Genomic DNA, 15,373 nt, shown 5'->3' with positions numbered 1-15,373 from the left:
CGACAATGGGCGCCTCCTGTTGGAGCTCTGCGCAGAACAGCGGCTTGTCATTACAAACACCCTTTTTCAGCAGAGGGACAGCCTTAAGACCACCTGGATGCATCCCCGATCCAAGCACTGGCACCTCCTGGACTACATCCTGGTGCGAGAAAGTGACAAACGAGATGTGCTCCACACCAGGGTCATGCCTAGCGCGGAATGCCACACTGACCACCGGCTGGTTTGCTGCAAGCTCAACCTTCACTTCAAACCAAAGCCCAGGAACAATAAAGCCCCCAGAAAGAGGTTCAATGTTGGAAACCTGCAGTCAGACGAAGCGAGAGGAAACTTCCAGGCAAACCTTAAAGCAAAGCTCGACGATGCAACCCGCCTCACGGACCCGTCCCCTGAAACCCTCTGGGATCAGTTGAAGACTACCATACTGCAATCCACTGAAGAGGTACTGGGCTTCTCCTCCAGGAAAAACAAGGACTGGTTTGACGAAAACAGCCAGGAAATCCAGGAGCTGCTGGCAAAGAAGCGAGCTGCCCACCAGGCTCACCTTACAAAGCCGTCCTGTCCAGAGAAGAAACAAGCCTTCCGTCGCGCATGCAGCCATCTTCAGCGCAAACTCCGGGAGATCCAAAATGAGTGGTGGACTAGCCTCGCCAAACGAACCCAGCTCAGCGCGGACATTGGCGACTTCAGGGGTTTCTACGAGGCTCTAAAGGCTGTGTACGGCCCCTCACCCCAAGTCCAAAGCCCGCTGCGCAGCTCAGACGGCAAAGTCCTCCTCAGCGACAAGATCTCCATCCTCAACCGATGGTCAGAACACTTCCAATCTCTTTTCAGTGCCAACCGCTCAGTCCAAGATTCCGCCCTGCTCCAGCTCCCTCAACAGCCCCTAAGGCTAGAGCTGGATGAGGTTCCCACCCTGGATGAGACATATAAGGCAATCGAACAACTGAAAAGTGGCAAAGCAGCAGGTATGGATGGAATCCCCCCAGAAGTCTGGAAGGCTGGCGGCAAAACTCTGCATGCCAAACTGCATGAGTTTTTCAAGCTTTGTTGGGACCAAGGTAAACTGCCTCAGGATCTTCGTGATGCCACCATCATCACCCTGTACAAAAACAAAGGCGAGAAATCAGACTGCTCAAACTACAGGGGAATCACGTTGCTCTCCATTGCAGGCAAAATCTTCGCTAGGATTCTACTAAATAGAATAATACCTAGTGTCGCCGAGAATATTCTCCCAGAATCACAGTGCGGCTTTCGCGCAAACAGAGGAACTACTGACATGGTCTTTGCCCTCAGACAGCTCCAAGAAAAATGCAGAGAACAAAACAAAGGACTCTACATCACCTTTGTTGACCTCACCAAAGCCTTCGACACCGTGAGCAGGAAAGGGCTTTGGCAAATACTAGAGCGCATCGGATGTCCCCCAAAGTTCCTCAACATGATTATCCAACTGCACGAAAACCAACAAGGTCGGGTCAGATACAGCAATGAGCTCTCTGAACCCTTCTCCATTAACAATGGCGTGAAGCAAGGCTGTGTTCTGGCACCAACCCTCTTTTCAATCTTCTTCAGCATGATACTGAACCAAGCCATGAAAGACCCCATCAATGAAGACGCTGTTTACATCCGGTACCGCACGGATGGCAGTCTCTTCAATCTGAGGCGCCTGCAAGCTCACACCAAGACACAAGAGAAACTTGTCCGTGAACTACTCTTTGCAGACGATGCCGCTTTAGTTGCCCATTCAGAGCCAGCTCTTCAGCGCTTGACGTCCTGCTTTGCGGAAACTGCCAAAATGTTTGGCCTGGAAGTCAGCCTGAAGAAAACTGAGGTCCTCCATCAGCCAGCTCCCCACCATGATTACCAGCCCCCCCACATCTCCATCGGGCACACAAAACTCAAAACGGTCAACCAGTTTACCTATCTCGGCTGCACCATTTCATCAGATGCAAGGATCGACAATGAGATAGACAACAGACTCGCCAAGGCAAATAGCGCCTTTGGAAGACTACACAAAAGAGTCTGGAAAAACAACCAACTGAAAAACCTCACAAAGATAAGCGTATACAGAGCCGTTGTCATACCCACACTCCTGTTCGGCTCCGAATCATGGGTCCTCTACCGGCACCACCTACGGCTCCTAGAACGCTTCCACCAGCGTTGTCTCCGCTCCATCCTCAACATCCATTGGAGCGCTTACATCCCTAACGTCGAAGTACTCGAGATGGCAGAGGTCGACAGCATCGAGTCCACGCTTATGAAGATCCAGCTGCGCTGGATGGGTCACGTCTCCAGAATGGAGGACCATCGCCTTCCCAAGATCGTGTTATATGGCGAGCTCTCCACTGGCCACCGTGACAGAGGTGCACCAAAGAAAAGGTACAAGGACTGCCTAAAGAAATCTCTTGGTGCCTGCCACATTGACCACCGCCAGTGGGCTGATATCGCCTCAAACCGTGCATCTTGGCGCCTCACAGTTTGGCGGGCAGCAACCTCCTTTGAAGAAGACCGCAGAGCCTACCTCACTGACAAAAGGCAAAGGAGGAAAAACCCAACACCCATCCCCAACCAACCAATTTTCCCCTGCAACCGCTGCAATCGTGTCTGCCTGTCCCGCATCGGACTTGTCAGCCACAAACGAGTCTGCAGCTGACGTGGACTTTTTACCCCCTCCATAAATCTTCGTCCGCGAAGCCAAGCCAAAGAAGATTACAACACCAGCGATTAGGGTTTGTATCCAGTGCTGTTTTTAAGTAATTTGTACATTCTCCAATGTCTTCGTGGGTTACTTCCCATGTTCCAAAAATATATGGGGTTAATAGGTTAATTGGTTACATGGGTGTATTTGGGCATTGTGAGCTTGTGGGCTGGAAGGGCCCATTACCATGTTATGCCTCCTCATCAAAACAACATCTAGGACCATCTTGTGGAAAGTTGCTGTGTGTTGTACTGGTGTATGTAGCCAGACCAGGAGTAGACAGCAAGGCAAGGTCAATGTGTGACCACATGCAGACTGGTGTGGGGTCGATGTGGTCGGGGAACAGAACGAGTAGCTCAGAGCTTGGTGTGTTAGAAATGATTTCAGTACCAGAGGGAGAGTGCTGTTCCATGGGGACAGGCTTCACTTGAATTGGACTTCCTGTTGCAGTATTTAGTTTCAAAAATGTGGGGTTGGAAACTCCATCAAGCATGCAGTGTGGAGATGCATGGTGTGTGGGCATGGGTTCAGGATGAAGCATGGATGTCTGCTGGGCTTGCCCTGTGCTGCAGAGTACTCACCTGGGCCTGCGTTTGTACAGTTTGTAGAGTTGGTCAACCATTGCAGCATTGACATCAAAGAATTCCTTCCTGAACCCACGATCCAGCAACTGGACAGAAACAAAGGGCACATTGTGACAGAGACTCCAGAGAATGGGGAACAGGCCAGGGTGGGGTGATGGTGATACCAGCCCGAGATTGGAAAACAGGGAACAAGACTTTCCAAGTCCACATGTAGAACCCACCACTGGTCCGGTCCCATTCACACCCATCAATGAGAAATAAATTACATTTAAAAATTTCCCATGTGCAGAGTCAGGATTCCTGTAGTTTCCTCTGTGCCCTGGTGATTGCCACTATCTGGAGTCAGCATTTCACTCAATCTGAACTGATTACATTGCATGCAATCATGTGATATGGCACATGGCCCCACAGAGGCTGAAATAGGGTGGATAGCCAGTGTTCACCCAAGGGTGCAAATGTCAAATACTTCAAATACTTGAGGGCGGTAAACAAGAAATCTGAAGATGCTAGAGTCCAGAAAAGGATACAAAGTGCTGGAGAAACTGTTCATCCAAGGACTTAAAGGGTGTAGGTTTAAGAAAGGAAAAGTTTAAAGAATTTATGAGCAGTAGGTGCCTGGGGAGGTGGTGACAGCAGATATAACAACAGCATATAAGAGGCATTTAGATGGGCACATGAGCAGGGAACCGAATAAGATGGATCATGAGTGGGCATATGGGATGTTTAAGTTGGTATCATGGTCAGCTTAAACATAGTGGGTCAAACGTTTCCAATCCTGGAAATGCCTACTTCAAAATCAAAAAATGGGTGTCTTTAGTAAGTGGAGCTGTGTAATTCCCTCCCCAAACCCACCCGCCCAAATCCCAGTGCTCTGTTCCCCCATTCCTGGGCTTCCATGCCCCTGGTTCTATGCTGTGAACCCTTTAAGTACTTTACCCTGTCCTCAGCCACCAGGTCATCGTAGGCTTCTCGGAATTGTTCCACCATCATCTTGGTCTTCTGCAGAGACCGAGCCTTTGAACCCTGACATTGAAAGAAGAGAGCAGGTTTACTTGTGGGAAGGTAATTACTTGAGAGGCTTCAGTAATCTGCCCTCTCTCTCACCCACTTCTCAGCTGTTAAGCTGCCAACTCTGACAGCAGCTGTGCTAATAAGTGGTGATCTAGGCAAGGGCTCATGTGACAGGGCACTAGGCAAAACCTCGCTGGATGCAGGTCTTGGGGGTTGCTCCCAGATTAGCAGAGACCAGCATATAGAACATGTAACGACATTCCAAACTGGTTGCAACAAAGAGGAAAGATAGGGCAGGCTGCAGGAGCTAATGGGCAAGAACAGGACTAGGAGAGTCACATACCACGTGAGTAATGAGTTTTGAAGAAAGGTATTTTGTCACTTGCAGAAAAAGTGAATCTTGAAGCATGCAATGCTGGGGGTGGAGACTCAAACACAAGGGAGAAGGATGGTGGTGCTTGAAGAGATTAAGCGTGGCAGTTTTGGCCCTCAGCAGACCAATACTGTGTGTATGCACAAAATCTGACACCTGAGTCCTTGGTTAAAATGTAAATCTCACCTTCAGCCAACCTCACTGGGGACCAAGCAAGATTAAATATGTCCAATGGCAGCAAATGTCATTGTCGGCAGTGGGGACTGAACTGGGCTGATGGTTCATAATGGATAATGGATAAATGAGAGTGAATGAATGGGCTTGACATAAAAACACAATGCTAGAGAAACTCAGCAGGTCAAACGGTGTACTTTATGTAGCAGATAAAGATGTGTAACCAATGTTTTGGTCTTGAGCCCTTCTTCAAGATAAGGCATCACATCTTGGGAAGGACTCAAGCCCGAAACGTTGGTTGTGTATCTTTAACTATGCTCTATAAAGTGCAGTTTGACCCACTGAGTTTCTCCAGCATTGTGTTTTTACTTTAACCACAGTATCTGCAGACTTTCATGTTTTACTTATAAAAATGGGATTTTCATGATGGGAATGAAGCTGGAATAGTGGGGTAGTGGCAGAAAATGGAAGGGTTTGTGAGGGTCCCAACAGTATGCAGGGCTCCCAAGGGGCTGTGGATATTAACCGCTCAGGTTTGGAACCAGGGCTGAGCTGGTTGAGAGATGCTGGAGCACATTCACTGCTGGACCAGGCAAGAAGCTTTGTGGTTATGGAGGTTACAGGAGCACTGGAGGCAGTGGAGGAGGTGGCAGGATCCACAGACACGCAGTCTATTTTGGGGTTAAACAAGAACATCTGCTGCAGTCAAGTGCAATACACAAATATACTGGAGAAACTCAGCAGGTCATGAGGAAGTAAAGGGTAACCAATGTTTTGGGCCTGGGCCCTTCATGAGAGCCGGTGAGAGTGGACTTGGAGATGTTTCCAGTTGTGAGTTTGGAACTTGGGGCACAGCTTCAGAATAGAGATGAAAAGGTTTCTTCAGTCAGAGGGTGGTGAATCTGTGGAATTCATTGCCTCATACGGTTGAGGAGGCAAAGTTAAAGCAGAAGTTGATAGGTTCCTGATTATAAAGGACATCAAAGGTTATGGGGCGATAGCAAGAGAATGTAATTGAAAGGAAAAATACATAAGCCATCACTAGCATGGTGGAGAGACTCAATGGGCTGAATGGCCTAATCTGCTACTATGTCTTATGTGGCTTGATTCAGTTTGTGTTGTACCATAGAATCCTTCTGCTCAGCTAGAAGGTAGACCAGTTCAGCATTCCGATTGTGTAATTCTTCCTCAATTTGCAGTGAGAAGACAAGATTGCAGATCTTCAGCTCCTCCTGCAAGTAAAGTGCCTATCAGTCACTAACACAACAGCAACCAAATACCCCGCAACGCTGGCCTCGGGTGCACTCTCACCTCTGATGCAGCAAGGCCGTCAACCCACAGGTACGTGCAGCACTAAGGCTCCAGTCTGCACCTCTCATTTTCTCTGCAGTAACTCAGTCTGGACTGACTGATGGCACAAAGTAAAGCTCCCTCTACATCACCCCATGGACTGTACAGGTTGGGCATACACAAGGGTAGCTATGGAGACCCCAAAGGCCTCTTGCTGGGGTGTCATATTGAATGATCAGCCTGAGGTGAGACATTTCTTCAACCAGAGGATGGTGAATCAATGGAATGTCCTACGTGGGAGGATTATGGAGGTTCAGTTATGTTCAAGACATTTTTACAGATGATAAGGAATTGAGCAAAAGTGGCCTGAATTGGACCATCAGCAGCAATCTTATTGAAAGGCAGCCAGGGGTTTGAAGATCCAATCCCTTCTGCAGTTTACATGCCACATTGTGCCAATCTGCCTTACCTGGCCAGCTCCATCACTGTCTGCATGGGATCTTACCGGGTGAATGTGTATCCTGGATACAGAGGGTCAGCACAGAGTGAAAGGATTTTGAAGAGTACCTGGTAGAGAATCATTTCCGTTCTCACTTTCTTTTCAAAAAGTTTGTTGATTACGTCATCAAAACCATTTGTTGTTTCTGTGATGGAAGCTTGCAGTCTCCGTAGTTCGGACTCCAGAGTCTGCAAAACAGCCAAAAAGTCAGCTCGACCTCACTAGGACTGACACACAGCATGTCCAGGAACATGTATGCTTCATATGCTATCCAAAATTACACACGTCCCAGCCACACATGGACACTTATACGTACACGTCAGAACCTGGTCTAATCAATTTCCATGCCTCCTCTCTCTCCAACCCCCAAGAAACCAGGTCAGACAGAGGACAAGTGCAAGAGGCTGGTGGCATTCTTAAGCTAAACACACTCTGCTGGAGGATTTCAGCAGGTTGAGCTGAATGATCGGCGTTGACCCAAAGCCCTTTATCAAGACTGGAGAGATGAAGAAGAAGCTGGTGTAAAGAGCAGAGGGTAGGTCTGGGGCCCTTTGGCAGGGGGGGGTGGGGGTTTGTCTTTACCAGGGTTGGGCAACTTTTACCATGCATGGGCTGGATGGTGTGTCAGTGCTTGAATGGCAGGCCGCACTGATGCTACCATAAATGAAATAAATACTGAAACACAGGCATTATGTAATTTGTTTTCAATTGTCTCTGCTTAAAGAATGTAATATACAATGTATAAACATAACTGATAACAATTTATCAAAAAACCATCCACAGAAAATGTTCAAGTAATGAGATCAACCATATTCCTTCCAAAAAACCTTGATGATGCAAACGGTGTTAACATTAGGTCACACTAAACCAATCTCCACCCCAGCCCAAGCCTACTCTTTCTGCCTGTTTCCCTCCTTTCACTGAAGCTCCTCCCTGCCCTGCATTTGAATTAACCTTCTCATCCCGGAATGATTTCCTGTGGCACTGACCTGGGGAAAGCCCTGACTGCACCTGCCAGTAAACATTGACCATCAGCCTGTGGGATCCAGACACCAGATTCATTCTGGACCAGTCTCAATCCGATGGCGTCAGTGCCCTTTTACCTGTGAGCCAAACCTGCGTGTTCCCAACTCAATGTTTGCCTGTTCAAAATCAGATCCAACTGCCTGCCTGGCACAGCAGCGTTCAATTATCCCGCAATGCACTGTGGTAACTGAACCAATTGCTTTCACAAAGCTGCCAATGTTGGTGGGATTTTAAAAAAAATGTAGCCAATCGCTGAGCGTTGGGTTGAGGGACGGAAAAATTTAGACCGCAGGCCAGATATGGCCCATGAGCCATAGGTTGCCCACCCCTGAACTATACTCAGATTATAGGAAGTTGCAAAAGCAAAAGGGTTGTCCTAGTAGGAGACCTTAATTTCCCCATTATTGACTGGGACATCCTTAGTACCAGTGGCTTAAGTAAAATTTGTTATATATGTCCAGAAGAGTGTCTTGAAGAAGCAGAGATCAAATTTCCACAAAAGTGCTAACAGTTTAGCAAGACAGCTTGCCTTCAACAGACAGGATGTTGAGAACAGAAGAGACATAGTGTTACAGGCCACATTTACATTATTGTGTCGTTCTGGTCGTCTTGTAACAGATTTGTGTTAACCTTTAATTTAAGGTTAAACTATATTTCTTTTATAAAATTGTCTCAGTAAATTATAGAGTTAAAATATTGTATCCGTATTCCTAATAAATTAGCTGTGGGTTGGTACAGTGTCACATGCAAGTCATAGCACATTTATAGAGAACTATTGTTTTCTGAGAAGATTGTTCATCCTCGGAGTTGACATGTCTTGGATAGACAAAGATAATGGATTTCAAGTGGGTCTTAATTATTCAAGAACTGCTGAGAAACCATTTATTTTTAATCAAAGCCACTTAAGTCTCTTGAACAGAGATGACATTAGAGGTTATTTATGTATATGGAAGGTTTTTGAAAAAGGAACAGAACTTTTGAAGCAATAAAACTGATGGTCATGTGGTTTCCAATAAATTGAGAATGACCTCGTCCATGATGTAATTGTCACATGACATGGAGAAATATATTACTGAATTCAGACATTTTGAGTTCAGTTTTGGAACAGTTCAGCTTTGAGCTCACAGAAGTCAAAACTCTGCGACAACAGGGGTTGAAACCTTGAGAAAGACAGGGTTGTTTTATAGTAACCAGAATTGGTGCTTTTTGTTATGTGTTACTTCTGGAAGGAGGGGAACACAGAATCAGTGGCTATTGAATTAATGAAGACTATTGCGCTGTCTTTGGAAAAGAGAACAGATCTCTACTGAGTCTATTTTTGTGTTATCACTTTGTTTAACCTTTGTCTGGTTTGTGAATTTATTGTGGAAGTAAATAGTCATATTCACTGTCTTGAGAAAAAGGCAGATTCTTCATGTGGTAAACATAATTGTGAGTAAAATAGGCCTGAAGATATATTGTTTAAAAGCGCTTTATAATTATTTCTGAACTAAGAATTTAAGACCTTCAAGCAAGACTAAAATAATGTTGAACTTTTAAAGACTGACTTTTCAGAGTGGAAGACACGCACACCCACATTCACATTTGTGCATAGTGGGGTTATTTAGAGTTAAGAAATGTTATGTTATTAATAGTTTAATAAAAAATTATTTTGAATTTGCCATTGTCTGGTGAATTTTCCATTGCTGTTCCTGTACTAGTACTAACAAAAACACTTTAGTTCCAAACACAATTAAAAGGGTTGTTAGTGTGTTACAGTCTGGCTGGAGAAAATGTGCCATGAAGGTGGAAAGGGTGCAGAAAAAATTCATGTTATTACTGCAGCTGTGTAACTTGAATTATGGAGAGGTTGGATAGTCTGAGGTTGTTTTCCATGTAGGATAGGAGGCTGAGGGTTGACTTTATAGAAGTGTGTAAAACCATGAGGGACAGGGTGAATAGTCAAAGTCCTTTTCCCAGGGTAGGAGAATCTAAAACTAGAGGGATTTTTTTTTCAAACAGAGTCCAGCGGGCATGTGGAAAAGTGGGAGAGGTAGGACCTTTCTGCAGACATCTCCACCAACACAGTGAACTTTTGTCACTACAAGTGCCAACTCCTGGTATAACTCAGATGACACATTTCATTCGACCATATTCCTGTGAGGCACCTTTAGGTGGATTTTGCTGTTCATGTTGAAAGGTATTGTTGATGACCTGTGGAGCATTGGATCGGAGGACAATCCACAGGGTCCATAAGAGCAGCAGAGAGGATCTCTGGGGTCTCCCTCACCCTTCATTGATAGGATCTATTGGGACCATTGTTTGAAGAGAGCACACGAAATCAATGAGGACTTCTTCCACCCTACACACAGCATCTTCCAGCTACTTCCGTCAGGGAAGAGATACAGGAGTACTAAAGCCAGCACCACCAATCTGAGGAGCAGCTTCTTCCCACGGGCAGTGAGAATACTGAATGACTGAACGAACTGCTAACCCTCTGAGACTTTATTATCTATTAAACAATATTTATTTACTGTTTAAAAATTTAGATGTACAGCACGGTAACAGGCCCTTTCGGCCCACGAGCCTGTGCCATCCAGTTACATCCAATTAACCTACAACCCCTGGTATGTTTCAAACAGAGGAAACTGAAGCCCCTGGGAAACCTACACAGTCATAGGGAAAACATACAAACTCCTTACAGATAGCACCGGACTGGAACCCCGATCCTAATCGCTGGTGCTGTAACAGCGTTGCACTAAATGCCTCACTAACTGTATGCATTTTATATACTGGATATTTCGGCGTACAAGTGGAGTCATGAAACCCAAAAAAACTCTCAAAAAATATGCCGGATATACTTTTGAGACCTTAAATTCAGCTCAAAATCCAATCTGCACTGATCTGATGTACAAGTCAACCCTTGAAAAGCCGATTTGGTGTATAAGTCGACCCTAGAAAAACCACAAAAAAAATCCAACTATTACAGATTTTTATTGAAAACAAAAACACAACTAGCACCCTTCAAAATCGCTATCATTGTCAGAAAACAACACATTTAGAACCCTTCAAAATCACTCTTGTTATCTTGAAGCAAAAATGGCAGAAAGCATATCCATATTCTCACTGCTTAAACAGACATATGGGTCCTAGTCTGTATCTGATAACACGGTTTCAGCTTTGTTGTCAGTGCCCCACAACAAATCCTCTTCTGTGCTATCAATTGCACAAGCGATACCGTACTTTTTAAATGATTTCATCATAGTTTCTACTTTAACTTTGTCCCATGCCTTGAGCATGAAGTTACACAGCATATCAAGTGTTGTAGAACGCATTGCCTCACCTTTTGTAGATGACTTTACTGCCACTGACATCCATGTATTTCATTCCTTGCACACATGGTCTTTGAATAGCTTGTTCAACAGACATCGAGAGGTTGCAATATAGATGTCAAACCACCCGGGATAACTGTAAGTATTATGTAGTGCTAATCTACTTTAAGTGTTCTCAGTTAAGTGACTACAAAACATATCCCAGACCAGCAAACTCTGTTCTTTGTGTAAACTGCCTGGCTGCCTGTTCCACGCATTGTCTATCCATAGTTTTGCACCATTTTCATCCACCCAGGCTTTTTCATTAAAATTTACAAAATTACCTGCAGGGCATTTCATTTTCAGTTTAATTTTGTGTTTGAAGATTACCATAGATCTCAACTTTGTCCCGTCAGCCATACTCCATAACACCATGGTAAACCTGGTCCTTTTGTGGTCTATGCTTCTGGTTTGCACTTTTAACATCTTTCCATTCTACTGTTCTATTGCCTATCATGTCAAAATTCATGGTGGTGGTGTCAAATGCAAACTGTATTTGGCGGTTCCGTATCATAAACTGGTCAACTTACAACTTTATAATCCAGATCTTTTGGTAGTTTCTATGCAATTTTTGTTTTTTTGGCATAAAACCAGATTTTTCCTGTTCATGAAACTATTGTACCAGCCTACTGAGGCCTCAAAATCACCACTGAGGTCTGGGTGTGATTTGGCCTACTGCAGTGCAAATGATCTTATTTTATTTCTGTGACTATGTAGCAATCTTGCTTCTGTTCTTGTACACATTCTGCAACGTGATTTTCCAACTCTGGCCAACGAGTAATTCCTTTCCTCAAGAACATTTCCTTTTTGATAAGTTTCTTAACGTCTCTTCTTTCTTCCTCCAATCTAACCAACTTCTCATATATATATATATATATATAAATTTTGTTGCAGCAACGCAATTGTTAGTTTCCTTAGTCATTTCTATCACTTTCAACTTAAAGCTCACTTCATATTTTCATCGCATGCTGCATTATGTTAATGGACCCTCCATGATAGCAATCACCTCTTGCCAACGCCCAGCAGATTAATCTGTGCAATCTATGGGGGTCGATGTATATGCTGGTCAACAGCCCATCTCAAGCATCACGAGCTTTGGGGGTCAACTTATACATCAGTCAATGGGTCACCTCAGGTAGCCTGAAAAGTGGGTTTGACTTATAAGCCAGATATACCAATAAAACCAGGCTGAAAAAGGGTGGGGGGTTACTTATATATTGGTCCATTTATACACCAAAATATATGGTATGTATATATGCACAGCATATGTATCACTTGTCTGCATTTTATGTCATATTGTGTGTTTGCCAAGGATTGCAGAACACTGTTTTGTCAGGTTGTACTTGTACAATCAGATGACAACAAATTTGAACTTGATGTGGTGCTGGGCAGCATTGTGTTGTGAATCCATATGAAGCCACCACATGCTGGCCTGGCCTTCAGCCCTCCCTTACCTTCCTGTACTTGTCCTTCTCCTCTCTCAGAGCCTGTTCCTTTAGGGTGTATTCTTTGGCTTGCTTTACTTGCTCTTCAGTCCATTCATATTCTGGCATGTTCATGAAGTGTGGCACAGGAATTTCCTGAAAAGAACCAGCAAAAGAGATGACAAGCAACTAACAAAATATCAGCCTGGTTCCCGGTCCATCCTCGAGAATTTCCTGATGCCCTAGGTTTTATTTTAACTTCACACACAGGTGCAGGAGCTTGTTCCCGTGGATATTGCTACCAACGCTGATATTTAATCATCACTGGAGAGGGGTTGGCTATGCTGGTGGTGGCTCCACACACAGGCCAGACTGGTTGAGTGAGGCAGAGTTTCCACCCTGAAGGACACCATCAGCTTCTGTGACTGAGACAAAATGTTTGTTTCAATTCTGCAGATAAAATATTTGAGTTGAATTTGTATTGAGTGCGTACTTCAGCACTGAAGAATCCAGTCTCACCTCCCGGCTCTGGTGCCAGGGGAAATCGACCCCGCTTCCTGGGGCCGGGGTATATAGGCCTCACCTCCCAGCTCCGGGAGAAAATTCAGCCTCGCCTCCCGACTCCAGAAGAAAATTGGCTTTGCCTCCCACCTATGGCCCCAGTTTCGGGTAAGTGTTCACACACAGGACATTTGCCAATGACAGAGAAAGCATTCGCACCACTCTGAGAATGTCTGATTTCTTGGCCTCAAGGACTCCTCCCATCATATCGTTTAGGGCACGCTCACGCCAATTGTCAGTCTGAAAAAAGAGAATCAGAGTTGCAGTGATTAATCAGGGAACATTCGATAATATTGGCAAGAATCTTCTTCCAAAGAACAGCTTATTTGTCTGGAACTTTTAGAGTTGATGGTGTACCTGGGTAGAATGATAAGATTGTACAGTGCACAATACCATTCACCGTGGTGTGTGAAAACCAATGAAGGGTCAGTATATGTACCAAAGGCCAGTGTGTCCTGGAGAAAGGTCAGTGGATGCTGGTCCTGGGGCATGGAAAGTAACTGGGCAGGAGCAATCAAATCACAGGCAATGGGGAGTGCTAATGTTTCATAACTTCTCAAATTTCTGTGCTGTGAATACACAAACCCATATCCTATTTCATTTTTAAATGGTTTATTTACATTTCCAACATTCACTGGACATATTTCAGTGTTAATCTCCCCTAATCTAAAAATGTAACCATTCACCAATCTGCAGTTGGTTCTTAGACAAATAATTACAAATAAACATTGCATGTACAACTCATGAAAGCAAGGAACATTGATATAGTGCACTGTACACAGAATTAATCAGTATTGTATGTATCGGACATTTATTCCAGCTCCAAGATGATTATGTCCAGGGAGTGTTAGTACATGTGTATGTGTTGTCAATGTCAGAGTGGGTAAAAAGGAATGATTGATATCTGCCTGTTACAGGGGGAGGGGTGGGGGGGGGGGGTGGTGAAAGAGTCTCTCTACATTGCAGTAGATGATGATGCGGCTTCAAATTCTCTCTAATTTTGACAGCTTTTCTATGTCTGATTTGGAGTGGTGGAGTTCACAGTGGGGTACCTTGGCAGCCAATATACGCAAGAGCTCTGCCCTGTGCTCTTCCTCAATCTTCTGCTTCTGTTCCACTGTGAGGAACTGTTCAGCTGTGACCTGAAGCCAAAAAGAGAAAAGCAAGGGAAAGTGGAAAACTGCAGAGGTTGGAACTTTGAAATAAAACCATTAAGTACTGGAAATACCCAGCCAGTCGGGCAGCATCTTTGGAGAGTTAAACTGAGTTGATGTTTCAGTTCAATGACCCTTCATCGGAATGGTCTGGTATGTTGATTAGAAATGATAACCTTGTTTTTGTCTTCACAAATGCTGCCTGGCCAGTTAAATATTTCCGGTATTTTTCATTTTTGATAGTATTGGGTAAAAGTAAGGTTCAAATCTGCAGTCGTCCAGAATGAGCATAACCTACATGCTGTCAGACAGATTCAGTGATGCATGCTGTGATGGAACTGCAGGAGAAGACATGATTCAGCCAGTGCAGTGGAGAACAAACCAGCCCAAGGAAGGGTGGGTGCACTGCAACACAGAGGAAGAGCGAATACTCAGATCTGCCAGTCTGTGTGGCAATCACAGTTCATCAAACATTATTTTGATCTTCCACCTTGGATCCATAACCTTTAACCTTCAACTGCATCCATTAATCTCAGTTGTGGAATTATCAATAGATCTCCAACAGCAGCTTTCTGCTGAAGGGATTTTGATTTCTGCTCCCCTTTGGATAGATGGTTGAGCATGCAGAGATAGCTTACATAGAAAGAGTCTGTGTATGGAGGTAGAGTGCAGAAAATGCAAGGACAATGTATGAGGAAGGGGAGTGTGTAGAGAAGAGGGAACAGTTTATGGGGAAGAGGTCTGTGTGCAGGGACAGTGTGAGGAGAATGAGTTCACTGGGAAGGTCACTCTGAGTGAAATTAGGCAGTGTTTGTGAAGGAACAGTGAATGAGGGGGGGTGGGGAGACCAGTGGTGAGGGGGAATGACTTTTAAAGGTTAGACCACCCCCACTCCCAGGTTCAGTATGGAGAATGGAGGGGCAGCATGCAGCGCGATCCAGTTAGTAGTGCCCTGGTTCTCCTACAGTCCCGGTATTACCTCTGAATCCTCCACCACAAAGTCTCGCTCGGGCTTCTCATTATTGCTCATTGTGGGCACCCAGATATCCTCCTGCATATCCAGTTGTAACATGATCTCCTTGATGCGTACATTTCTGTCATTCACACGACAGATCTCCACCTCTTTTTGCTTGTAGGTTGCGTTAAACTCCTTGTTGAACTCAGTTTTGATGTTGTAAATCACGTCCTTGAAATAATGAAGATTAGTGATGAAATGTCAGCAGTGGCCTGTG

At 44.8% G+C, this 15,373-nt stretch overlaps 1 protein-coding gene across 6 annotated transcripts in view; it reads right to left on the bottom strand.

The window, feature by feature from the left end:
* The window catches only part of cfap43 (cilia and flagella associated protein 43), a 97,262-nt gene that overhangs the window by 23,055 nt on the left and 58,834 nt on the right, over positions 1 to 15,373 (bottom strand). For 5 of the 6 annotated variants that reach the window (XM_069900400.1, XM_069900402.1, XM_069900404.1 and 2 more), the window contains 8 exons: positions 15,121 to 15,327; positions 14,040 to 14,129; positions 13,147 to 13,227; positions 12,457 to 12,582; positions 6,695 to 6,814; positions 5,962 to 6,069; positions 4,216 to 4,302; positions 3,277 to 3,365 (listed from right to left, as the gene is read on the bottom strand). In XM_069900400.1, coding sequence (XP_069756501.1) covers positions 3,277 to 3,365; positions 4,216 to 4,302; positions 5,962 to 6,069; positions 6,695 to 6,814; positions 12,457 to 12,582; positions 13,147 to 13,227; positions 14,040 to 14,129; positions 15,121 to 15,327 — 908 coding nt within the window. The remainder of the gene's footprint in view (positions 1 to 3,276; positions 3,366 to 4,215; positions 4,303 to 5,961; positions 6,070 to 6,694; positions 6,815 to 12,456; positions 12,583 to 13,146; positions 13,228 to 14,039; positions 14,130 to 15,120; positions 15,328 to 15,373) is intronic. The other variant, XM_069900403.1, reaches the window with a different exon arrangement.

This window comes from Narcine bancroftii, chromosome 10 (assembly GCF_036971445.1).
Source record: "Narcine bancroftii isolate sNarBan1 chromosome 10, sNarBan1.hap1, whole genome shotgun sequence".
NCBI lineage: Eukaryota > Metazoa > Chordata > Chondrichthyes > Torpediniformes > Narcinidae > Narcine > Narcine bancroftii.
The sequence above is the reverse complement of the archived record's forward strand: the minus strand, read 5'-3'. Positions and strand labels throughout refer to the sequence as shown.